The sequence below is a fragment of the Pagrus major genome, chromosome 17, assembly GCF_040436345.1.
Source record: "Pagrus major chromosome 17, Pma_NU_1.0".
NCBI classification, from domain to species: domain Eukaryota; kingdom Metazoa; phylum Chordata; class Actinopteri; order Spariformes; family Sparidae; genus Pagrus; species Pagrus major.
Window position 1 is genome coordinate 31279805 of NC_133231.1, and position 26500 is coordinate 31306304.

Genomic DNA, 26500 nt, shown 5'->3' on the forward strand with positions numbered 1-26500 from the left:
GTGTCTTAAATACAACTGAAGTACAACTACTGAATTATAAGTCTTTAATAATAATAATCTCTAAATGTTATTTAAATACCTGCCTTCGCTTTTAATAACCTCTCATGTTTCGATGCACATAAGAAAAAAACACAATAGATCTGTAAATAGAAACATACAGTACATAATGATTAGAAAGATAAAAACAACTCAACAGGAAAATGTGCAGGAAGAGCCAAAAAAACAAAAAGCATTATCTAAGCAGTTTTTGAGTCCTGACGTTGTGATAATCCTGTTTGTTATGGATGTTGTTATATTTCCTCTCGTGTGGACGACAGACGGAGAATAGTTTAATCATAAACTGGCAGTTACAGCAGTGGAACATGTAAACGTCTGTTAAACGGCTCTTTACATGTGTTAAATCTATAAATACGACAGAGTGGATCTGTTTCTCAGCTTCCTGTCTGTCTGTCTGTCTCTGTCTCTCTGTCTCTGTCTGTCTCTCTGTCTGTCTGTTTATTCCTCTGGTTGTTGTTGTCGTCATGTGCGTGGCATCATCCTCACATGTGAATTAATTTTGGAAGGCGGCTGCGTGTCCTCTCAGTCTCCTGATGCTGCTGCACATAAAGTGAGCCGGCGCTCTGTGGACGGACTAAATATAGACTCCACATATTTAAATCTCCTTCAGGAGTCTGCAGTCGTCTCAGCTCCTCCACTTTCAGCTCTGCTGCCTCTCTGTGTCTTTAATAATCCAGCTGGATGATAATTACTGTTTACTGCAGAGACGCTCAAGTGTTGCTGCTGTTAGGAGCTCAGTGAGTTCAGAGATCAGCACAGAGCTTCACACACTGTCTCAGAGGTCTGACTTCACTGTGCAGGCTTTAAATAGCTGAACACGATTTTAGCTTCTCTGAGACACCCCCGGACCTCCAGACCCGTCTGAGTACAGTTAACTCAGCTCAGGACGGCCGAGCCGGAAATAAGGTCACCGCAGGCTGCAGAACTGAAGACAGCATGACACAGTATTTATATTCTGTAATGAACCTTTGAAACTTATCAGTGAAGATAGGGCCGATACTGATTATCAGAAATCAAGAAGACTGATAACTGATATTTGGAGCCGAATTCATTTGCAGTAAAAATTAAAATCTTCAAAAATTAAGAACATCCAATTTATTCACACCAGCAGCGACGTGAATTTGCGATAGTTTGCTCCAAAATGTAATTTAGCATTTTTATTAAAATACTTTACTCACTTAACTTATTGAACTAACTACGATCGCTCACTGATGGCATGAAACTGTGATATTTTCTAAGATGGTTGTCGTACCATGAAAAATTCATACCATCTTATATCTGTTTAACAATGACGACAACAACTCCCATGATACCACACTATGTTTGTGTTGCATGACAGACCGTTAGCGGCCTAAATTACAGACTGTACGTTTAACAAAACAGGCAAAGATGAAAGTGTTGTCATAATAAATACTGTGAAATATTATCATCCAGTTACAGTGATGTTAATGTGTTCTCACTGAATGTTTCAGGGGTAATCTGTTAAATATGATGTGATTTATGATTGTGTATGTGCACGTGTAGCAGGTAAGATGCTAAAATACTCATATTATTATTATTATATATTGTTATTTTAGATTAATTCTATATAACCATTATTATTCAAATCATACAATAACAAACAGTATTGAAAAAGGAAATAAAAGGAATAAACTGAGGTCGCTTTTAGGAAAGATTCCCACCACGAGTCTGAGCTGAAGCAGCAGGAGGTGAAACGCTGACAGTTTAACGTGCTTCTTGTTCTTCACGCAGTGTGAATGAATACATCAGTGTTTGTAGTTGGACTGGATCCACGGCTGGAATTCCCCATAAAGAGTCTCCAGTTATAATGAAACTAGTTTCACACTCCCGCTGTTTTCTGCAGTCAAAGTAACACTTCGCCGGACAACAAGAGCGCCGAGAGAAACCGAAACCGAGCTTGTTGTTACATAAAGGAAGGTTTTGAAGTGACGGTGGTGATGAAGTCAGCAGCGCTCAGCGTGTCCTCACCTGTCGTTTCCACCAACAGCTACACAAGTGATGTTGCTCATTGTTCACTGTTCTTCCAGAGTAATTTATGACTTTATGGATCCTCCTGTGTTGCTCTTAACTCTCAACAGTAACTGTGTCGCTTCATAAAGCCGAACAGAAGTTTTTTTATTTTTCTGAGAGACGTTGATGTTTCTGCTGTTGACTTTAACACAAACAGAGCTTCGGCAGTAAAACCAGGAACTGAGCTGTGACTATTATTTGCATTACAGAAACATTTTTTTAGGTTTGTAGGTCAGGCTGTTGTGTGGTCGGTCTCCACTGCTCTCGATGCGTCTTGTCCTGTTCTTGTTTTATATTATAAATATATTTTTATAAACATGCACAGCTGCTTCTGTCTGACATCAGGACGGTTTGAAAATAGAGACGACTAAAAAAGGATTTAACTTTCTGATATTAGAAACGATGGTGTCTGTGTGTGTGTGTGTGTGTGTGTGTGTGTGTGTGTGTGTGTGTGTGTGTGTGTGTGTGTGTGTGTGTGTTCATGTTGTGTGTGGCTCACATAATGCACAGTGTGGAAACAAAGGTCCTGTTGAGCCTTTGTTACACTGACACACATTTTACTTTACTTACTTTACATTTATACTTCACATTTGCAGTTAATTAACTTTAATACTTACTGTCCTTATTTTATTCTTTACTTTACTCCCTGTACTCACTTTACTTAACTGTTTTACATTTTACTTTACATACTTTTGCTTTACTTTTATACTTTACATACTGTACTTACATTGGTTAAGTTACTTCACTTACTGTACTTTTTACTCTGTACTTACTTTACATTTTATTTTACTTGCGTTACTTTCTTATTTTACATACTTTTGCTTTACTTTGCATACTTTGCTTTTTGCAAACTGTTGTTACTTCAATTAAATTACTCTACTAACTGTACTTTTACTATTTACTTGCTTTACTTTTTACTTCACATACTGTGCTTTTTACTTTACTTATCTTCACTTAGATACTTGAAATCAGTGTATCATCATCAGTTAATGTCCACATTGTGTCTTCAGTCTCCAGTACCGTAGTTTCCACGTAGTTAACATTTATTTCAGAGCTGCTGTGTTCAATCATTGTGCGTCTTGTGCAGGCGTTTCTGTTTTTACGTCCACTCCTCTGCAGTGTGATCGATCATGTGACTCTGCCGACGCTGATGTCATTTATAATGTGCTCATTGAACGTGTTGAGAGACGATGTCGCTGCTGTATGAGACGCTGATGTGTTGACAAAGAGTCGTTGTGATCCACGACCCCGTACACACACACACACACACACACACACACACACACACACACACACACACACACACACACACACACACACACACACACACACACACACACACACACACATCACTGGTGTGTTTTTGGAGATGTCACCTTCATAAAAACCCTCTTTATTTTCACACCTCCCTTCTTCCTCTGCTGCCTCGTTCTCAGCTGCACTTTTCACTCCCTGAGTAATTGAAGGCTCGTTGTTTCTCCCTCGCAGCACCGCTGACTTCCTGTGGCAGCTTTTCAAACTAACTGTCAAAACCTAAAGACTCTGACAGCTTCTCAGTTAGGACTGCACTCAAAAAAACAAACATAGGACCGCTGCTAAAACACCAGAAGGGCCGTTTTTTAAAACATTGAAGTGAAGGTTTGCTTTTCAAGTATCAGACACTGTGTGAGAATCTGTGAGAAATATAAAGATGGGTGTTGAATGTGTAGTTAGATGTGGTCGTCTAGTTATTTGTTTTACTTCAATAGATGCATGATGTGTCTAAAGTCAGTGAGTAATGGTTTTAAATAATCATAATCTCAATATTAATCAAAATAATCTTTGCTATGTTCGAGCAGCTCTTTCTGTCAGATCACTATATTTGTTGTGTGTTTCTGTCAGACGACATGATGGTTTTCTGGTCAGCTGCTCAGGAAGTGGCCACAGTTAGTTTTAATTAGGTTGCACCTGGACAGTCTGTGGCCCCATTTCCACATGTAACTGCACGGTACAGTCACACCCAGTGTTAACACTCACATCTCCTCTGTTAGCAATAATATCATTTTTCAATACAAAGCCTCCACGTCCAGAGAGACATGTTGTGTTTTTATGAATCGGCCTCTCTGCTTGTCAGAAAGTTGACAGTGATGAGAGTGAAGGTTCAGGTTTTAGGGAAACGCAGCTGATAGTGCATGAATGGTGCAGTTTCAGCAGCTGTTTTCAGTATTAATAACAGCTTCATTTGTTAGTGTTGTGAGCGACACTTCCCCTCCGGCCTCTCACTTCCTCTTTACTCCAACCCCGAATAAAGAGATGAACTGTTTCAGTACTTCTGCTTCGGCCGTAGGTGTCATTTAAATAAACCGAGCTACCTGCCATCTCACTCGACTTCCTGTCGGAAAATAGGTATTAATGCAGCTGCTAACGTGGAAATGTACATGATGTTGGTGTGCATGTAAATTATATATTTCTCAGTGTCTGAACGGAACAAAAGTATTTTAAAAACAATAGAACTTTATTGACAGAAAATGTCTCACCAGTAAAGACAATGAGAACAATTAACAGTGAAAACCATGAACACAGGAAAAACACTTTGTTGTACAGGTTCAGTATCAGGTTCAGTAGGTCGTAACATATTTAAAGCTACTTTCTAGTTTCCGTCTGACTTCCTGACTTTAAATGAGTTATCACATTTATTTAACCATTTATATTTTCACCAATCTCTATAATCCAGCAGGTCAGTCAGACTTTGGAACAAATTTCCTACATTTGTTTTTATAGTTAGTCACTATAAATGCTGATTACCAACAAATGCAGCTTCATAATCAAGAATCAAGTCAGAGAAGTTTAGAAAATTGTTCCAAAGTTGGACTGAATGTTCTTCAGATTACTGACCTGCAGAAGTAAGAAATGAAGCTGCAACAACTCGTTGGAAGTTTCCTGTGAACGTTAAAAGAAATTAGCACCTTTTTATATACTGCTGCTGGATAATAGCAGAATATTACTAATACATAATATTGAGGTAATTTTCAATACATTTTGAGGTAATTATTGAGGTAGTTTCAAAGAAATTTCAAATATGTTGATGTGTAATTACCAGAACTGTGTTACCAAAAACAGTAATAATCCAACAACATTTCATGACAATTTATTGAATAGTTGTTAAGATATTTAACTTTGGACCAAAGTGGTGAACTGAACAACCAACAGACCGACTTCACCATCCATAAAAAACATTTTAGAAGCCCGTGCCTTATTTAAACACTTGTGCAGTTGTGCCCAGTGTTTTATTTTAATGTTTGTCGGTGTGGTTGTGTGTGAGGTGAAGTCATGACTTTAGTTTTATTCTATGTGCAGAATCTAGTTTTCTCATATTGTATTTTAGGCCCCTGACGCAGCAGAGCTCTGTCGCCTCGTGTCTTCTGCTGAAAGCTGCACTCGAACACACCGCAAAGACCGGAGTGAAGAGCAGGACGTGTATCGCTGCAAACCACAGAGACTCTAACGTTACAGCAGCTGAGCTGAGGGCCGACATCATGTTTTGACGTCGCTCCAACTCAGAAACGTAATGTCATCGTTAGCTGAGGGGCTGAAACGTGACGCGGTGACTCAGTGGAAAAGGGCCATAATGAACTCTGCTGAGGAGCATTAATGTTCAGGAAGCTGTTATTGTCTGTCTGTCTGTCTGTCTGTCTGTCTGTCGGTTTGTCAGCAGGATTACACAAAAACTACTGAATGCATTTCCACCCAACTTGGATGCAGGACGGGTCTCAGTCCAGAACTGTGCCACATTAACTTCTGGTTCGGATCCAGGATTTTGTTCGACCCTTTCTTTATGATTGTGCGATCGGGCGTTTTTCCAACATTTTCATACATTTTTCTCAGGGGATTAAGACCGGATCTGATGAAAAAATCAGAACAATCTGATGGAGGATGGGTCTCGGCCCAGAACAGACCCCATTTACTTTTGGCGGGGGATCCAGATAAAGGGACAGATCAGGGAGATTTTTCTGTTAATTTCTCATATTTCAACCAATCATTTAATTTGATCCGCCATGTTTCTGCGCTCGATGTCAAAGTCAGCGAGTTTTTCTGACTTGTGTTGTCGTCAAATAAGTTTAGTTTAGAACTAAATTTTCCCATATTTCCGACACCACTTTGAACGCATTTTAAGTGAGTGTTTGTACTGACACAACGTAAACTGATGTACTGTAGTGAACTCTGTCAGTGAGGAAATCTGGTGCATTTCTTTGGGCGTTACAGGATTTATGTAGAAGTGTGTGTGTGTGTACGTTTGCGTACGTGTGTGTGTACGTGTGTGAGGTTTCCACTGTTGCACATGGGCTTTTAAAAAGGGAAGTGATTGTGATGAAATCAGCTGTTTCAGCTAAAAATTTCTGTTGCTACTTTAGTGTTTGAGCAGATGCCTCCCTCTGTGAGAACATGAAGTGAATGTTAGTGACGTTTATTACGATCGATAGATGAAGTTAAGATGATTTAGAGGAGAGGATGGAGGTTAACTGACTGTAAGAGACAGGATGACCTGTTGTTATTGGTTCTTCACTGTTGTGTTTGAGAGGAGAGCTGAAGCTTTATTTCCCACAGTGAACTCACTGACCTCTCGCCTTCTTATTTTCAGTCTTTGGTGACGAAGGAACTGACTTTTCTTTCCTGGTGTTTGACCTGTTTTTTTTTTTTAATCTATGTTGGAAAAGAGCATTTCAATACGAACAAGACTGATAGTCAATATCTGTACAAGTAGTAAGTAACTTTTTAAAGTAACATTTACTCAAGTACTGCACTTAAACACACATCAAGGACTTTTTAACTGGTCATGACAGTCAACAGTCTCAGTTTGATTCTTAGCACTTTTGAGTCAAACTGAGCCGCGACAATTCGCTTTTCCATCACCAGTTTTACTGCACCAACTTGAGCCAAGCCGCACCTCCACGCTGGCAGTGGTGACGTCTCGCAACTGCACCCGTCTCCCCCTAAAATCGATACTCGACTCATGTCTGCGCAGGAAACCTGAGAGAAAGAGGTTTTTTAAAGTCAGTGTGTTCAGCTCTCGGTTCGTCTGCAGCTTCTAACTGGATCTCTTTAGTTTCTCTCGTCCTGTTTGTTCTTTCAAGCATCTGCTGTGTTTTTCATCGTGTTCACTTTCAGCTGGTTCATGTTTAGTTACTGCTGCTGAATCACAACGTTTCCTGTGATGCTGCTTCATAATGAAAGCTTTTACATCACCAAATAACGGGGGGCTTTCACTGTGAAGAAGTTATAGGAAATGAAACGTGTTTAAACTGAATTAGCGGTGATTCTTCAATAGCGTCATTGTTGCTGGCAGATGTGTTGGAAAAACAGCATGTATGACCTACATATGGAAACGAGACTATCAGGGAGAAGACTGGATTTTTTTCTATGTAGCTATTTCTAGTTATTTTTAATGCCTGGTTGGATAATTCATAAAATGTAAACTATTTTTTATGTCGGACTGCTGAGGATGAATTGAAGAAAGAAGCTGCTCTGTAGTCTGGTGGTGCGGCACTAAAACAAGTTTACATTGACACAAATATATATATTAACTCATCACCATGCATCCTGCAAACAGTATAAAAAGAAAAAAGGTTTAAATATGTTGCATCTTCTTCTCATTCACTTCCAAAACAATTGCACATGGTAGGAGATCAACTTTAGGACAGGAGGCGGTGGTGCTCATACAGCTTTTGTCCACAGGGGGCGCCAGAATGAACAAAAACAAACGTTCCTTGTTGCAGCTTTAAGAACTATTTTGAGGTACTCGTATGTACTTGAGTATTTTCTATTTTCTGCTACTTTATAGGTTTTCTGTACCGGTGATATCATTTCCCTTAAAAGAGATTTTATTGAGTGTGTTTGTGAAAGTGTGCACGAGTTCTCATTGGACTCGAAAAGGTTGAGAACTTCTGCATTAATCCATCAATATTTCTAATCATAAATGAGCTCTGGAAGATGTCAATGTTTCACTGGAGCAATGTGCAGATCATATTTTGTTAGAGAAATGTATCGAAAATGTAAACAGTATGAAAACAAACTTTGAATCTCACCGTTGTCCATTTTCCGACTAGTTTCCTTCACAAAACATCTTCACCCGTGTCCACTCATCAGGAGACACCACAGTCTTGTATTCCCAGAGTCGCTGCTCGTCATCGCTCCACAAAATCAGCAATTTTAGCAGCGACATTTTCCTCCATTTTATTCACATCCCAGCTGCTGTACCTTAACTATTTATTCAGTGTCTGGTGTCGTGGTGAACAGCATGTATATTACTTTTTCAGGAATATTCCACAATGCCGTTGTTAAACAGTTAACGGTGTGTTTTATGACCTCGGGGAGCCGCGGTGTTGTCACATGTGTTGTTGTGTCACCAGGAAGTCATCGGTGAACAGGAAACAGGCTGCCAGCCTTCTTCCTGTTTGCCAGCTGACCTTTCACCCCCGCGTTCGTTCCACTTCCTCCGCTCTGTCCTTTTTAGCGTCGCTCTCTCACTTTCACCTCCGTGTTGACAGCGATGAGAGGGCCACCGCCTCGCAGGAAGAAATAAAGGAAAGGGAAGGAAATCAAATGTTCAATCCACGAGTGTAAACTTCATCTCTTCATTATGAGACGATCGTGACTCTTTACTTTGACCTTTGACCTTTTGTGATGAGTCAGAACAGAAACAACCTGAGGACTCAACAGAAACCTCGTCTTGATTTTAGCTCTGGATCGTCAGAGCGGTTCTGGAGTCATCAAACATCGACATATTCATTGTCGCTGTCTCAGTTTTATGTAAATCAAGCAGAACCTCTCTGGTTATAATTTATTTTCCTGCCTGCTGAACGCGTTTGAGCTGCAGGGATTTACCATCACACAGCCATAATCTGAGACAGCAGACTCTGAACTGGAAGTGTAGAGATTAGTGGATGAAAGATGGATGTAAATGCATTTCTTAATACAAGGAGGACGTCCATGTAAAGCTTCCTGTACACGTCCTCACTGTCCTGTCAGGGATCTCTAAGGAGTCCTACGCTGTGATATAAAGAGCAGTTAGCCCTCCAGCTAACGTCTGAATGAGCTGCAGACCAGACAGAGCCATCACAGTTGCATCGCTCCCAGTATGTCTGATTTTTAGCGTTGTAGTCTGAAACATAAGTGTGTGTATACCAAACAAAACAGAGACACAACAGATGGCATCAAATGTCAGGTCAGATCTGTTGTCTTTGTGAGAGTTTTGTGATTTAAATGTCATCATTTCGATGATTTCATTCAGACAAAGTTGTACCGTTGCTCGTGTTTTAGCCTTGGACATTTTTTGGCTTCTTTTGTAAAATGAAAAATAAACAGGCAGTTTCAGCGAACACTCAAAACAACACATTTACATTCAAGTGACGGCTGCAGGAATTGTGACTTCTGAGTCCCTCCTGCAGCCGTCGACATCAGAGCAGGAGATGATTCTGTTGCAAACTTTGCATTTCTTCATTTAATTTGGAGGACTTGGTGTTTTGTATAAAGTTTTCAACATTCCTGAAATAGATACGTAACATACGGGAGACTGTGGTTCTGAATTCTGGCATTTCTGCTCAACATTTGATGGACTTTTCAGTTAAACTTGAGAGATGGCCGCAGGTTCATGTTCTCGTGACTCATCCAGTCACCTCAGTTTCCTTCAGTCTCTGTTTACAGGCAGAGCAGAGAGGCTGCAGGGTGAGAGAGGGCGAGGGACATTTACAGTTACATAAGAGCTCTCAGCATCTCACAGCATCGCTGCACATCCTATTTTTATAACGCACTGCAACACACACACACACACACACACACACACACACACACACACACAGCAGCATGTCCTCTGCAGGTCAGTTTGATCACGTATTGATTTTGTAATAAAACACCAGTGACCGGGTCTCTCCCCGTCTGTGATTGATCGCTGTGATTTCTCTTTCAAATTCAAATTGACTTTATTGACACGATGAAGTGAGACAGAACTGTCGAGGCAGGTTTTTAAAGGTTTACAGCAATAATTTAGAAATTTTAATGAAAAACAGGATGGAAAAAGATTTGCACAGCATAGTAATAAAAACGAGTTGGAGTCTCTGATTGGCTGATGAGATTTTGGGCTTTGCCTCACTGCCTGACCTCCAGGGTACTGAGTCATGGTGTGTCTGTGTGTGTCATCTCTCTTTAGTGCAGCTCCTCTGATCCTCCAGTGTGTTACTCTTCAGTTTCACTTCTCTGAACTTTTTTGCCATGAAAGTTTTTCAACAATACTGACAAATCCACATCGGACGATATGTAACCATCATCCTGTCCAACATGTTTGTGATTCACGATATTTTCCCGATAATAATCAAAATATTCTTAAAACTAGGGCTGTCACGATTTCAGATTTTCGCTGGACAGAAGAAAAATAACTCACGAATGCATAAATCTGTGAAAAATGTTACTTCTCCATCATGTGACCTTTAGATAATGAACCCACACTCTCTCCTCTCTCTCTGCAGTGGAGGGCAGACAGGCGGCATGACAGAGGAGAAATGTCCCCAGCTGGTGGACTACTTTGTAGTGGCAGGTCTCGACCCTGCGGGGCCCTGGAGGCCCCTGGACGAGGATGGGAAGACCTCCACCAACTCCTCCTCGACGCCCTCCTCCTCTTCATCGTCTTCGTCGGGCCGAGCGGTGGAGTCGGTGACGGACCTGGCGGTGATCGCCCGGGGGCTCGGGGAGGAGGTGCCGGAGGGCTTCACCTGCATCGAGAGGACGCTGGGCGGACACTCGGCCGAGCTGAGCGCCGGCCTCATCAACAACCCGCACCTGTACCTGTGTTACCGCCGAGGACGAGACAAACCGCCCATCCTGGACCTGGGGTGAGATCTGTTAACGCTTCCAGAAGCTGTTTGTGTCAATCTGATTGTTTTTGTGCAGTTTAGGAGGTAAAAATTATCTATAAAACAAGATGCTGCAGTGATGGTGATAGGTACGTGTCCTGCGTCATGCTAGGAAACTCGCTATCGGTGTGTCCAGAGGACGCACCAATGTTTCCCCGGATAATTCTGTATTGTGATCGAGAAATCTGTGTTGAAATAATAATAAAAGAAATCTCACTGTCAGAAGGGTAAAAAAAAATCTGTGTACATGGTCTCAGTAATCGTGACTCTCTGCTGCAGCGGGACTAATCCTCGACACAGATTTCATTTCAACAATCAGAGCTATGAACTCGGTGAATAAACTAACTGTCCAGAATAATCGGCTCTGATTCTGTGTTTGCTCATGTCGATGATGACAGAGGATGCTTTGCCGTTCCGACAACGTAGAAATAAACCACTATTTAGTTTATTTGAATTTTGAAAGCAGATGTATCAGGATGATGTTACGGGGCTGGACCTGTCGAAAGATATTTAAAGATTTGGCTGATAAATAAAAAGATTGAACTATTCGTCTTTTTCAGTTCTGCACCACACTAAACTCCTTTACCAGCCTACAGGAGGGTTTTACCTGCAGTCTCACGTTTTAATAATTGTTTATCTTCGTCATCTGTGATGTGAAAACATCAGAATAATCTGCCCGTCGTTGGCTGCAGATGTCATGACTTTGTCCTCAGTGAAATGAGGGATGAACTGCGTCTTTCTGTGATTTCTTTTATCCCCGTGTGATCATTTTCCCTCCTCTGTCTGCGTGTAGCTGCTCTGAAGGATTATCAGGTTGATATAATCAGTAATAAACACATGGTCTGCATGTTGTGCTGTAAATTATTCTGCTGTTCTAATTAACAAAGAATAAAAGCACCACTCTCATACAGAAATCAGGTCTTGTGCATTTAGTTCATGTAATGCATATTAAAGCTGAAGCTTATGTAAGACAGGATTATGTAATGCAGTGGTGGGCAGACTGTGTCGTGTTCTGGACTCTCATCAGCATCACACTCTCGTCTATTGTTTCTTTCCTGTTCAACAGTTTAATTGCTCTGGATTACACTCGTGTTAGAGGGATAACGAGGCAAATCCTCTTATTTTACACCTCAGATTACATCTTTTCTCTGACACTGTAAGAGAGTAGCTGACGGTGAGCAGGTAGGAAACCAGTCAGTGTCTCAGGGCAGTGTGACAGGACGTCTGAATGTTTCTCAGACTGGGAACCTCGAGCTCACCGGATGAGGTCTGATCCTGGGGGGAGTCAGTTCATCTCTCAGGGCCATGAAAGGATTTGATGAGTCACTGGAGGAGATGTGAGGCAGAAAGGGCTGCACAGTTTATCAATCATATCATATCGGTGCGTTCTCCGGATGTAAGGAAAGACGCTCGTGGGTTCAGACCGCAGCAAAAATCTCATCATCAGATTCAGATTTATTTCACTTTCACTTCTACTGACCCCCTTGACTACGAAACTTCACCTGACTTTCCATCCATGTGGGGGTTTTCCTGTTTGTGTCAACTGTTCCTTCAAAAAAAGAAAAAGGAAACAAAATGGTAAAACCCCACACTCATTAAGTTTAAAACAGGTATACAATCATCTTAAATAAATATATAGACAAATAAATCATATAAGCAAAAGAAAATTCAACTCATAGAAACACCAAAATGTTTTTTGACTTTCAGCTTCAAGCATCCAAACACGTGAACGCATCACTGAGTCTGACGTGTTAAACTTCCTGCAGGGTTCTGTATGAGGGGAAGGAGCAGCTGAAGCAGGGCTGGTACGTCATCGAGACGACGCCCTACAGTCGCTCAGCCAGCCTCAGCGCCGGCGGCGCTCCGACGGCTCACCGGGTGTTCCTGACGTACCGGCGGGCGCTGGACTCGCAGGGCCTCCACACGCTGGGCGTCACCGACATCGCCCTGCTGCTGCCCAGCAAAGGAGAGGTCGCCCCGCACACCTTCAGCCGCGTGGACAAGAACCTCAACACCGGCATGGTGAGCGCCAAGGGGGTGTTTCAGTCGGGGATTTGTTGTTGTTGTGAAATTAATGATAAAGTCTCAAAGAGTAAATGCGTGAGAGGAAGTGGTGAGAACATTTTAAACACTTGTACTTTAATGGTTGAGCGTTATTAACCATTTACAACATTTAGACTCAATTCTGTACCGGACATTTCTGCTGTTTTTGAAGCTGCTGTGGATCAGACTCAACTCACTTCCTCCCAGATGTTTCACAATAAAAGTCTTTCAGCAGAATAACGGGATTCAAACAGCACATTCAAATTACAAAAAGGGAAATACTAATATATGAATTCAAATATTATCATCAAAAGGCTGCAGGGGAAAATTAGCAGGTTGGCTAAAACTGGTACATTTACTGAAATGTTGATTATTGTGTGTTGTGCTTTCAAATAAAGAAAAATAACAAAAATAGTAGCCCGTCTCAAATAAAGGCTTTGGCATTTTCTCCTCTGAATTATTAAAATATTAGGACCACTGTTTGTTATAGTGAAACATACTTTAATGTAATAACTTTCTTTAAAAGATTAGATCAGTTTATAACTGTTGTGTGTGTGTGTGTGTGTGTGTGTGTGTGTGTGTGTGTGTGTGTGTGTGTGTGTGTCTCCAGTGGGGTCCAGCTCTGTATGTGTGCTACAAGAGAGCTGTGGCCAAAGCCAACGCCCTCGTCTACAAAGCCGGTGAGTATCTGTCACTCTGCTGCACTTCATGTTATCAGAGCTCCTGCAGCGAAGAGATACAGAAAAATGTCAACAGAGATGAAGAGTACAACATTATTATTATAACTAGATAGAAAATACAGGAATATTCCTGAAGAGAAATTAATTTTAAGTGAATATTTTGGCAAACTGTTTGGGTTAGTAAAATTGTATCCAATGAAACTAGATAATATGTTTAAGTGTCTTAAAATTGAGAAGGACGTCTTTGTTTCTGTAACTTTTGGTTGCTCCTCACTTTTTATAGTGGACTTAAAAGACAGTTCACCTAAAAATGTGAACTCAGTCATTATCTGAGATGATGACTGGATTCACTTTGGGGTCAACTGTTCATTTAAAGTCAGATAGCTCTCCACGAAATGTTCCCAAGCGAGTTATGTTAAAGGCTTGACGTTGTCCCGGATGTTAAATGTATAAAAATCAGGAAAGCGTAATCAGCCTGATTGTTTTGTGCTGCAGGCCTGCTCAGTCGGTACCCAGCAGAGGACCAGGAGGCGTTTCCTCTGCCGGAGTCGGTGCCGGTCTTCTGTCTGCCGATGGGCGTCACCGTGGAGAGCTGGCCTCTAAACACCAAATACCAGCTGCCCGTCTTCTCCACCTTCGTCCTCACCTCCGCCTCCGGGGACAAGGTCAGAGAGCAACACCATGCACACATACATTTCTGCTGCTGTAGAAGGTTCCTTCTGTTTCAACACCGTAACTCCTTGTTCTCCCTGCAGGTTTACGGAGCAGCCATCCAGTTCTACGAGTCGTTCTCCAGGGAGCTGCTGTCGGAGCGGCAGAGCGTGAGGCTCGGGCTGCTCAGCGTGGTCGACCGGCGGCCGATCACCAACCGCAGCCTGCAGGTGAAGAAGAGCATCTGCGTGCTCTCCCACTGGCCCTTCTTCACCGTCTTCCAGAAGTTCCTCACCTTCGTCTACAGATACTCGATCTCCGGACCCCACGTCCTGCCGCTCGAAAAGTCAGTGCACGATTCTGGATCATGTTCATTTCATTTTTATCTTCAGTGTCAGTGTTTCAGACTAACTCAGATCTGCTGCTAGAATATTTATTGCATAAAGAAACATGAAGTTTCTCGAATGAGACATTTTGATTGAATGTTTAGAAGTTTTCATCAGTGGCAGCGTCTTTGAGTGGAGGCTTTCTGCATCTCCAGACGTCATAAAATCATATTAAGAATTTATTCCGTCCTCATAAATAATAAATTCTGTTATAAAACACTGAATAATTGTCAAATATGATTGATCCTTGATTTTATTGGTATTAATCGATGTGTTCTCTGTTTGCAGACACGTCTCCAGCTTCATGCACAACGTCCCGTTCCCCTCTCCACAGCGGCCTCGCATCCTCGTTCAGGTAAAAACCGTTTGTGATGTCTCGTCTTCACCAGGTAAACCTACAGGTGCAGCTCATGACAGAGTCCAAATCCACACAAAAGTAGAGACTGATATCACTCAGCCCCACTCAGTATACTCTGAAGATTGAGACTGAGACTGAGATTCATTACAACATTATGTGTAAGCTCCAGTGAGGAGGTTACTATTTGAACTTGTCTAAAACCTAACCTGCAAAAGACGGCAGAATAAAGTCAGGCTGTTGTTGTTGTAAAATATCTTTTTAAAGAAAAGTTTGAAAATGTAAAGGACCTAAAACCAAAGATCTGTTGATCTTTACTAATCCAGATGTGATAAACAATCGATGGTAGAGCTGACACTGATGGAAAAAATGTTTAAATCAAAAGAACCGTGACCTTAAAATCAGCTTGAATTGAGGATTTGGAGAATTGTGACACCACTTTTACTTAGAAATAAGAAAATAGAAAACTTTAAACTTCCCCTCTAACTGACACTGATGTTTTCATAAACTTTAAGACTAAAACCTTTCAGTTTCTGGAATATTGTCAATCAGACTTTTAGGTCAAAAGGTTTCTTAGTTTTTGAAAACAACTTTTTTTATTTAACTGCCTTTACAGGAAATGTTCTGTGCAGATCTATAGTTGCTAATCACAGATGTATCTCAGCTTTTATCAGTTCCCCTCCAGCTTAACACAGAAAAAAAGAAATATATATTACGACAGAAAAGAAATTCATTACTTCTGACTTTAATGCTTCACTTCCTCCTTCGACAGGATGTAGGTGGTGATCTGCTCACAGCCTCGACTGGGTAACTGAGCCCGATCACAAGCAGTCACTCTATAAATCTCTCTCTTTATAATTAGCGAGCAAACTTCTTTCTTTCAATGAGAAATAATTCCCTGATGATCGATCGTGTTCAGATGTGATTTAACTCGACTGCATTGATGATGTGGTCACAACAGGGGCGACAATTGTTGATCATTTTGTGGGTTTCTTGTGTGAATATTTCCTCTAAGTGTTTTTAGAATGAAACTGTCAGTTGGAGCCAATAAAATCTGAATTTTTACGTCTGGTCATCGTTCAGGTCAGTTACAGCAACTTTTTACTCACCAACTTCAGCTTTACAACAGCTGGATCCATCAGTGAAACAGTGAAAGATTTCAAATTCACTTTCATTCAGGTATCAAATCAGTTGTTGAGACAGTGAAACTACGGGTGAACAGATCTCACAAAGTAGCAGTTAAACCTTAACTGTCCTGAAGGTCTTCCAGATAACAAACATCTGAGTTTACTTTCTGTTTTCGTACCTGATCAGCGGTTCAGATAAACTGTTTCAAACCTGTCTGACTGGTCACTTCTTTGTTTCATTTTCATCTTCCAGGAGTAAAGTTGGCGAGTAAAATGTTCCCACGACTGAACGAACGATAGTCAAACAATGAAAACAAGTTCTGTGTTGTTAATTACATCATAAATTACTTCACGCACCAAAGCCAGAATCATCCTTGTGTCTGTGTGTGTCTGTGTGTCTGTGTGTGTCTGTGTGTGTCTGTGTCTGTGTGTATTTGTCTAACGCTGGTTGTTTCTTGCAGCTCTCTCCGTATGACAACCTGCTGCTCTGCCAGCCGGTCTCCTCTCCGCTCCCACTCAGGTCAGTCGGCTGCTGCAGTTTGAACGCGATCGTTAAACAATCAGGTTGTTTAGAATCACTCAGAATAAGTTAACTGAACAAGGTCCAGACGGGTCGGCTCAGAACTGAGACAGACTTTTTGATTTGTCTGCTGCTTTTTTTGATTTTGTATTTCTTGACATATGGAAGACAAAATATGACGTCCAAATATCCATAAGGTAAACAAATTCATCGAGAGGAAAAAGCTGATGAGAGAGCTCGTGCAAATTATAATCTCTTGTTTTATTTATTTCTATTAATAATTATTAATAATGAAATAATCATCAAAATAATAATTTTATTATAGTAAATATTTATTATGTTTAATATTTTGTGTTTTTTCATCTTTTTTGGCACTTCTCAGTGTCAATTTTCTCAATTGACTTTTTTAAAAGTCGTCATTATTATTATTATTATTATGTTTTTATTTTATTTTAAGTTTGAGAGATATGGTTTTGCATGAAATTGATCAAACACTGTTACCTGATAATGACATATAATGATAATTTCCTGAAAATGTCATAAAATTTGCAATTTTCAATCAAGTTGAGGGCAAATGTCATTACGTTTTCAGGAAATTATCACATTTTGGTTGTTTCAAACATTTATCACGAGGCTGATCAAGAAAATAAAATATCTGACAAATCAAAGTATTTGATCATATTACTTGGAAACTCATAATCAGTCCGGCTCATTGATCAGGAACATTGTCCACAATGGTCTAATTCACTCAGTTAAATAGTTTCCGTGTGTGTGTGTGTGTGTGTGTGTGTGTGTGTGTGTGTGTGTGTGTGTGTGTGTGTGTGTGTGTGTGTGTGACAGCGGTGCGAGCTTCCTGAAGCTGCTGCAGAACCTGGGTCCAGAGAACGCCTGCACGCTGCTGCTCGCCGTCCTCACTGAACACAAACTGCTGCTGCACTCGCTCCGCCCCGACGTCCTCACCTCCGTCAGCGAGGCCCTCGTCTCTGTGAGACTACAACACACACACACACACACACACACACACACACTGACAGTATTATTATGGTCTGTATAATGATACACTCTGTCTGTGTGTCCATCAGATGAGCTTCCCGCTGCGGTGGCTCTGCCCCTACATCCCTCTGTGTCCGCTGCAGATGGCCGACGTGCTGCTGGCTCCGATGCCGTTCATCGTGGGCGTCCACTCCAGCTACTTCGACCTGTACGACCCCCCCACCGACGTGGTGTGTGTCGACCTGGACACCAACACCATCTTTCAGTGAGTCCATCATCTCGACCTCCATTTCAATGATCCGATATTGATCTTTGAATATACGCTTTTTCCTGTGGATGCTTGTCTGCGTCTGAAGCGCCAAAACTGGGTGTATATATATATATATAATATATATATATCATCTTCACTGGAGCAGTTTTAATAATAAGATACTAAAATATAAACAAAAAATATAGGATATAATGTACTTTTGATTCAACTAATGTAAACTTTATTATTTTAGAGGGTTTCTCGTACGATTTACAGTATTAGTTCTGTCAGAATCTCTTTCATATCAAAGCAGTGTTGGTATTGTAACAGAAATATCCTGAACTAAACCAACTTCTTGCTCCATAGATGATCTGTTTTATTGGGCTGAACCACATGTATAAACAGAACCTGTCGTTTTAGGGTTTTGTTCCTTTTATATTTGATATTTTTGCTGAATCAGAATCAAAAACGACAAACCTGAAGTGAAGTGAAACAAGTTCATCGTCATCTGCAACAAACCATCAGTCCCTAAAACTGATCTCTGATTTCTCAGGTCAGAGGACAAGAAGCCGTTGTCATGGCGATCGTTACCCAGAAAGCACGGCAAGACTTTGTTCAACACCCTCACCAACCTCCACAAGACCCTGGAGCAGAGTGAGTGACCGCTCCGAACACAGAGGCAACAGTGAAAGAAAATAAAACACATCAACAGCCTTTTTATGAATTAAATAAAGACCGGCTGTTTCTAGATCTCATGATTAAAAATCAAGGCGACACTTTGCTCACCGTCCTTCTTGTCGCTGCAGTTTGTACTCCCGGTCAGGAGGAGGCGACGTTGGAGTTCCTGTTGACGGACTACGATCAGATCTACAGGAGCCAGAAGCAGCTGGAGCTGGAGATCCAGGAGGCGTTCCTCCGCTTCATGAGCTGCCTGCTGCGAGGATACCGGACCTTCCTGCTGCCCATCACCCAGGCGCCGTCAGACACCACCACCGACTGCAGCTCCCTGTTCAACCTGCAGGGTGAGCTGTGACGCACCAAGACGACCAAAAATCAACTGGTCTATAATCATGACCCCGCAATAATTAATGATTTTCAAGCAGCTGTAACCCTAACCCTGTGCACAGTGAGTTTGTGGGAGAAAGTTAAAGCAAAAATAGTCAAATCAGAGGGTGTTTAAAATCAAAAACAGATCAGAAGAGTAAAAAACCCTTTGTGCTCTGGAGACAGATCTGTTTACAGGAACAGGACAATCAGTCAGTCATTTCATTATGTATTAAGTTTAGTACAGTGGAAGATGAATCACAAACCCTGACTGTGACTTCGATCGATGAACTCCTCCTCCTCGTCTTCTTCCTGCAGGTTTCCTGAAGTCTCGCGACCGAACGCAGCAGAAGTTCTACAATCAGCTGACGAGGACTCAGATGTTCACTCAGTTCATCGAGGAGTGTTCCTTCGTCAGCGACCGGCACGCCTGCCTCGAGTTCTTCGACGAGTGCGTCCAAAAGGTCAGAACATCATCATCTCACTGATTCTTGCTCACATCTTCCTGCAGGGTTTTTCAAAGTAAAAGCCAAAATGTGTTTTACTGTGTCTGGATGAGACTCGGTTCAAATCGTCATCAGTGGTCGAAAAACATCTGGCTTGGATTTCGTTTTTCTTTTTTTTATTTTGTGGAGCTTTCTGCTGCATCTCACTGCCTTCATCAGCAAAACTCTCTCTGCCAGTGAAGGTCGCTGGATGTGGTTGAAACTCCTGGAAAAGCTGTTTGATCTTATTGAGATAATTTCATCAAACTAAAGTTTCCAAGGTCGAGAATTTTGTGGTGAATAAAGAAAATCAAATAAAAAATGACAAAAAGAAAATCTGAATAATGTTTAACACGATGAATAAATGTATAATGAGCGTGTTAATTGTTTGTCATCAGGTGGACGTGGAGAAGCCGGAGGAGGTGAGGCTGATCGACCTGGATGAGACTCACAGTGGAGAACACACAGTCTTCATCATGCCTCCTGAAGAGCCTCAGGAACCGGACGGGTCCGAATGTCCCGCCCTCTACAGGTACTGAGTCACTGAGCTTCTTAAACTGAGTGTCCGTTTAAGATCATCTGAGCTGATGAGAGTTTTACTTTCATGTGTCCAGTTACGAAACCTTCCCCACACTGAGGCCGGAGCTCTTCGACCGGCCCCAGGACCAGCTGAGGGTCCCGACTAAGGGCAGCGCCCCCAGTAGCCCCGCCCCTCGACGCACCAAACAGGTATGACAACAAACTGCATGTGGTGACCCTGAAGAGGACAGGCCATACAAGAAAAAAACAATGAACAGACTACAGATATAAGAAGATAGTAAAACGGATCAATGATCCGTGGGAGCCCAGGGTGTGATGATCCAGATCCATCAATCTGTGAGGCAGCAGGAGCCACGAGAGAGAGAGAGGTTCCCAGGGGGCCGCGGTCCATCAGGGAGGAGCCTGAATGAAATGCCTTAATGTCACATTTAGCCACAGCGCCCGAAAGCACACATCCTTCCTCTTACCTGTAGTGTTATTTAGCCATCTAGATTGTTTTGGTGTGAGTTGCAGAGCAGATGAACGCCTCCTTCCTCACGCTGACACAGAAAGAAAATACTTCCTCTACGGCCGTTAACTCTGCAACTCACACCAGAACCATCTGTATGGATAAATACAACTACATGTAAACAGGTGAACTGATCCTTTAAAGTGATAAAGTGGGTCATACTGAATGATCTCGTGCTTTGGATAATAACTCCTCTTTCGACAGTTGACTCAGTTAAGTTTGACTTTTAAATTGAATTGAAGCAGTTTCAGGCCTTTGTGATGGATTAACATCAGCCTGAACCCGGCCCGGTCTGCAGTGTCAGCTGTATTATCACCGACATCAACAGACCTGAAGTCAGTCTCTCTTTGTCTCGGGGAAACGTGATGACAGTGGACAGCTGGGCAGAGAGTCGGTGCAGCGTCAGGGCTGATGAGGCACTTTCTTTGATAGGCGGGTATCAGCTGCATCAAACCTGACGCAACACAGAGCTCCTGGACTTGATCAATACATTCAGACCCTCAGGTCCAGACAGGGCTGATGTTGATGAGCATCGAGATGACCAGAACTAATGAATCCTTAAAAACCACTGAGGAGGTCACACCATTTACAACAGTTAACAACAAAAACAATAATGTTTTATTTCTAATAATAGAGGATAAACATGCTGTAGAGTGAATAAAATAGATGAATATGAATAAAACAAAGTATAAAATAGAATAACGTCTGAATCAGGAGGAGTCTGATCGGACTCTGGTTTTATATTCTGACCCAGTTTCCTCCTGAACAAAGAGCTGAGGAGGATCCTCGTTCAGTCTCACTGCTCATTATCAATATTTCACTGCTCATCCAATATTCAGAAGTCACAGGCTGTGTTCGGGGCAAAGACGACGACTATAGAAGTTATTTTCAGATTTGTGAAACTGACGATAAAGACGTCCATTAGACCAGTTTGACCAGATTATTTAAAGGTTCAGTACGTACAGTTAGAGCGACCGGTTTCTGGAGCTCGGTCCCCTTTTATTGCTTTTATAAATGGAATCATGGTCAATATAATTCAGCTTTTTTGACAAGAACTCACAAAAAAAAACCTCTTTAATGTCAAAATGAAAACAGATTTCTACAAATTAATGTCAATTAGCTAAAAACATATCATGTAAAATAAAAGGGGGAAACATCCCTGAACATCAGGGAGTGATGCAGCTTCACTGATTTTAAGTCTAAGATGAAATCATGACTAAAATCAGCTCATTCATGTTCTCATCACACATGAACACAAACATTAAATCTCATGAACTCTGGTTGTTATTGTCGTCATGTTTTAATGTTCTGAAATCCTGTTGTTGAAGTTGTTGTACAGCGATTATGTGTATCTGTTTTTATACTGTAATATTTATTTTGTTGAGAGAATGAATTCAACAGGTGGCCAAATCTTACGTGTTGCACCTTTATTTCGTCTTTCATGTCCTAGGAGATCAAGTTGGCCCAGAAGCGAGCTCAGAAGTACGCAGCGGTGCCGGACATGTGGTCCAAGTGCCTGCTGGGTCACTGTTACGGCCTCTGGTTCATCTATCTGCCCACCTTTGTTCGGGCGGAGAGCGCCAAGGTGCGCGCGCTGCACACGGCGTACGACGTCCTCAAACACATGGAGAACCGCAAGGTGGTGCTGCCGGATGAGGTGAGACACCGACCAGGTCGAAGGCTGTTCTGGGTGATCTGGGTTTAGAGTTTTGAAGTGACATGACTCATAAATAGCTGAATTATTGGACTGAGTTTTAGCAGTTTGTCATTTTTTTTCAGAAAAAAGCAGAAGCAGAATTTAGAGAAAAGTTCACAGGAAGGAAACAAGACACACAACACGAGAGAACAAGTGGATCCATGTTACTCTGTGTCTGAAGTGTGTGTGTGTGTGCGTGCGTGTGTGTGTGTGTGTGTGTGTGTGTGTGTGTGTGTGTGTGTCTGTGTGTTTGTGTTTCAGGTGTGTTACAGGATCCTGATGCAGCTGTGCGGTCAGTACGGTCAGCCCGTCCTCGCCGTTCGAGTCCTGCTGGAGATGAAGAAGGCCGGAATCACACCCAACACCATCACCTACGGATACTACAACAAGGTCCACACACACACACACACACACACACACACACACACACACACACACACACACACACAGAAAAAATGGTAAATGGTAGAATTGTTCCGATTCCGATACCAGCTGCTGTTTTAGAGGTGTGAAGAAGAATTGATCACCTGACACCTGCAGACAAGGAGCTGATTGTGGCTGCACTTTAATTTTTAAAAAAATAATTATTCCTAGATTTATTTAGTTAAGTTGCACTACTATTTTATACTGTTGTATTTAAAAATAAATGTCTTTCATTTGCTGTATTCATTCATGATTTACAAAGGGTTTAACCTGAGCCAGGCCTTACCACAATGATAATCATATCACAGTCGTGCAGGCGTAGTATGATTTTTTTTTTTTTTCATAACACACTGGTATCGGTATCGTTACTCGGTATCGGCCGATACCCACAGCATAAGTATCGGTATCGGGAGGGAAAAAATGGTATCGGAACATCTCCAGTAAATCTCTAGTTATCTTCCCTCTTCTCACCCTGCAACACGGATTAGTCGTCTAAATACAAGGATGTGAAAGCAGAAAGACTTTTAATTATTTTTAGATTAATAACTCACAGTGTAGAAAAAAGAGATCAAAAGCCTAAAACTCACATCATGAATGGAATAAAGATAATAGAGGTTCATCATCGAGACTTTAATTAAAAATTCATTTAACGAGCAGAGAAAATATGAGGATTTTCTTTCTTTTACGCTCCATCCATTAATTATTCAACTGATCATTTATTGATGAGTTTAGTTGTATTTTTTTCCTTTTAATCTTTTATTGCTTTTTGACAGTTTTGGGGCTCCGAGCCTGATCAGAGTTTTAGTGTAAAAAACACTGACTTCATAAATTCATGTGGTTGAACGTGATGTCCTCTGTCTTCTGTCCTCAGGCCGTGCTCGAGAGCAAGTGGCCGTCCACCAGTCAGGGAGGACGTCTCCGCTGGGCCAAGCTGAGGAACGTCCTATTGGCTGTGGCCCAGTTCAGACAGCCAATCAAACGACGTCAGAAGAGCGGCTCAGTGGGGTCACGAGGAGGTCAGAAAGTATTCAGTTAATATTTCTAACAGGACGTCTGTCAGGAGTTCATAACAAACATGGTAGAAAGGAGATCATTCAAGTTGTGGAATGTTGCCAAGTACATTTACTCAAGTACTGTACTTAAGTACAAATTCTAGGTACTTGTACTTGAGTTTTTCCATCTTATGCTTCTTTATAATTCCTTTCCACAACATCTGAGAGGGACCACATTTGTCTGACAGCTTTAGTTACTAGTTACTTTCAGTGCCCAGTGAAAACCCTCAATCTCCAGATGTGTTGTGTTTAATGTTTGTGACAAACTGGTGAATGAAGGATGAAACTCTCAAACAAAACAAAACATCTTGGATCAGCTGGAAAACGCATCATCACACAGCTGAAAACAGGCTGTAACTCAGATATCTCAGATAAAAAAAATGTGCGTTTTTCTGTTTTGTTTTCTTTATAAGAAGCGATGGTGGACCCTGATCAGAGGCCCCGCCCCCACTCCAATCTGATTCGTCAGTCCAGTTGGAGCGGTCTGTCTGAGAGCTCCAGTCACGAGTCTCTGACGGGTCCGCTGGTGAAGAGCAACAGTCTGAACAGCATGAAGACGCCGACTGACAGTAAGAGACGAAGCTGCCTCCTCTTCCTCACCTTCATCTGACACTCTCGCATTTTCTATCCGTCTGTCAAAGTGTCTTTTGTTGATACGACCAGTCAATGGACGTCAGGGACTCTTAACCTAAAGGAACAGTTCACCCAAAACTGAAAACTCAGTCATCATCTCCTCCTCCTGATGATATAAAGTCAGCTGAAGTCTCGTAGTCCACAAAACATTTCTGGAGCTTTTTATGGTTAAATGCACTGTGGCGTCATAATATTCTGCAAATGTTTTCAAAGTTTTCAAACCCACAGCTCAGGAACAGAAACCTGGTGGTGATTCTAGTTTTAAGTCAGTCCCCAGACTCCCTTAAAAAATCACTCAGTTTAGTGAGTTTCTTGTAAATTCAGCAAATGTTCTACATGAACTTCTTTCTCTCTTTGTGTGCAGAGATGGACGTGTTTATTTGCACATAGAGTGAAAAAGTGAGATCCCATCAAAAAATAGTCACCCAGGACCGATGTTAATACCGGGTCTGAACAGGGCCGAGGATACATTTTAAATGAGGAAGATTTTGTTGCTCTTCGTCTTGTTTTCTTTATATATTTGTTATTTCACCAGTTTGTTTCCTCTCGTGAGTTTGTATTGTGTCTCGTTCCGTCCACAGAGGTGAAGCTCTGTAAGAAGACCATCCTCCATAACGCCGGTACCAACGGTGACGCCGTCTCCCGCAAACCTCCGATGGGACGCAGAGACACCTCCACGCCGCCTCCAGCGCCCCCCGGTGGTGTTCTGGTTCGCCGGAGTCAGGTCTGCCTCTCCACCTTCTACAAAGAGTATGCAGAGTCGGCCGACTCGGAGCCGGACTGCAGCTGCCAGCCGGCAGAGAGAGACGGCAGGTCAGACACCGACACAGAACAATCACATCAACACTCTTTAATAACTCGACCTGGATTGCATCTCTTTTCATTCTTCGATGTCAATCTTAGATGTTTTAAGTTGTTTTATCTTTCATCTTTTGTAATCTGCTTTGGTTTTGCTTTGAAAGCTGTAGCATATTTAAAAATGCTGAAACACTTCAAAAAGAAAGTTGCCTCAGCTGAAGGAGGACAATGGGCTGAACACACTGTGTGATTCAAACCTCAAATGAAAGAAAATGTCTGCTCGAGAAACGTCACAAGACTCGTGTTAAAGCTTGTGTTTTAATTTCCAAGCAGGAATAAAGACGTTATTATAGTTATCTAATCGGTCAATTATTTTCTTAATTAATTGATCAGTTGTTCTTTAAAATGTCAGAAAATGCTGAAAGATGTCAGATGACGGCCTGAAATGAGAGAATTTTGACTTTTTTTCTTCAAAACTTACTCAGATTAATCGATTATCAAAATGGTTGCCGATTCATTTAACACTTAGGCACTGTACGATCTGACCCCTGACCCCTGACCCCTGACCTTTGACCCTCAGACCTGCAGCAACGCGGGACTCAGCCGGCAGAAATAAAGTCGTAGACGAGAACTACAACAACGTCTCCTCCCCGAGCAGAGGAGGGCTGGCAGGGAAACTCCAGCAGCTTCTGACTCCGACCAGACACCGAGTGTCCGTACGACGAGCCGCCAGCGTGGACGACCGGCGTCCAGGAGGAGGAGGAGGGATAGGACGGAGGGTTTCTGAACAGAGGCAGTCCAGGAAAGCCCAAGTGGCTGAAACTCTGCTGAAAGCCAAGGACAGGCTGGTCAGCGCTACCTCAGAGGTTTGACTGTTTTACTCTCATTTGTCAGAACCTCAACTCTTAGAGATTTTTATTTAAAAGGATAGAAGTTTCAGTGCCTCTCTTTTTAGTCTCTTCACAGCAGTGTTTACCAAACCATCTACTTGCATCCACTGAACAGTTAAACATATAATATGTAACATTTCTGCTGTCACAGAGTGCAGCTTTCGCACAACTTAAGATCAACAGGTGCGTAGGAGGAGACCAAGGGCCGACAAACTCAGGAAACAAAACTGCCGCACACTCCGCCCACTTCACTGGCAATTAAGTTTAATGACAACAACGTTTCGGTACTTAGACCAGGTTAGGTCTAAGGAACCATCAGGTTATCTGACCTGATGAAGGTCTAAATACAATAAATACAATGTTTCCAGAAGTGTTCAAACAAGAGAAATCCTCAAGGTGACTACGAAACTTCACCTGGCTTTCCATCAGCATGGAGGGAGGAGATGATGACTGAGT

General features: G+C 41.9%; 1 protein-coding gene across 2 annotated transcripts in view; it reads left to right on the plus strand.

The window, feature by feature from the left end:
• The window catches only part of dennd4b (DENN/MADD domain containing 4B), a 41606-nt gene that overhangs the window by 7777 nt on the left and 7329 nt on the right, over positions 1-26500 (plus strand). For both annotated transcript variants that reach the window (XM_073485312.1, XM_073485311.1), the window contains exons 2-21: positions 10587-10949; positions 12737-12992; positions 13624-13693; positions 14189-14358; positions 14449-14690; positions 15019-15085; positions 16674-16732; positions 17573-17717; positions 17815-17990; positions 18529-18629; positions 18782-18997; positions 19338-19483; positions 19903-20036; positions 20119-20233; positions 22003-22209; positions 22510-22638; positions 23543-23687; positions 24137-24292; positions 24938-25169; positions 25735-26020. In XM_073485312.1, coding sequence (XP_073341413.1) covers positions 10606-10949; positions 12737-12992; positions 13624-13693; positions 14189-14358; positions 14449-14690; positions 15019-15085; positions 16674-16732; positions 17573-17717; positions 17815-17990; positions 18529-18629; positions 18782-18997; positions 19338-19483; positions 19903-20036; positions 20119-20233; positions 22003-22209; positions 22510-22638; positions 23543-23687; positions 24137-24292; positions 24938-25169; positions 25735-26020 — 3396 coding nt within the window. In that variant the 5' untranslated portion in view covers positions 10587-10605. The remainder of the gene's footprint in view (positions 1-10586; positions 10950-12736; positions 12993-13623; positions 13694-14188; positions 14359-14448; positions 14691-15018; positions 15086-16673; positions 16733-17572; positions 17718-17814; positions 17991-18528; positions 18630-18781; positions 18998-19337; positions 19484-19902; positions 20037-20118; positions 20234-22002; positions 22210-22509; positions 22639-23542; positions 23688-24136; positions 24293-24937; positions 25170-25734; positions 26021-26500) is intronic.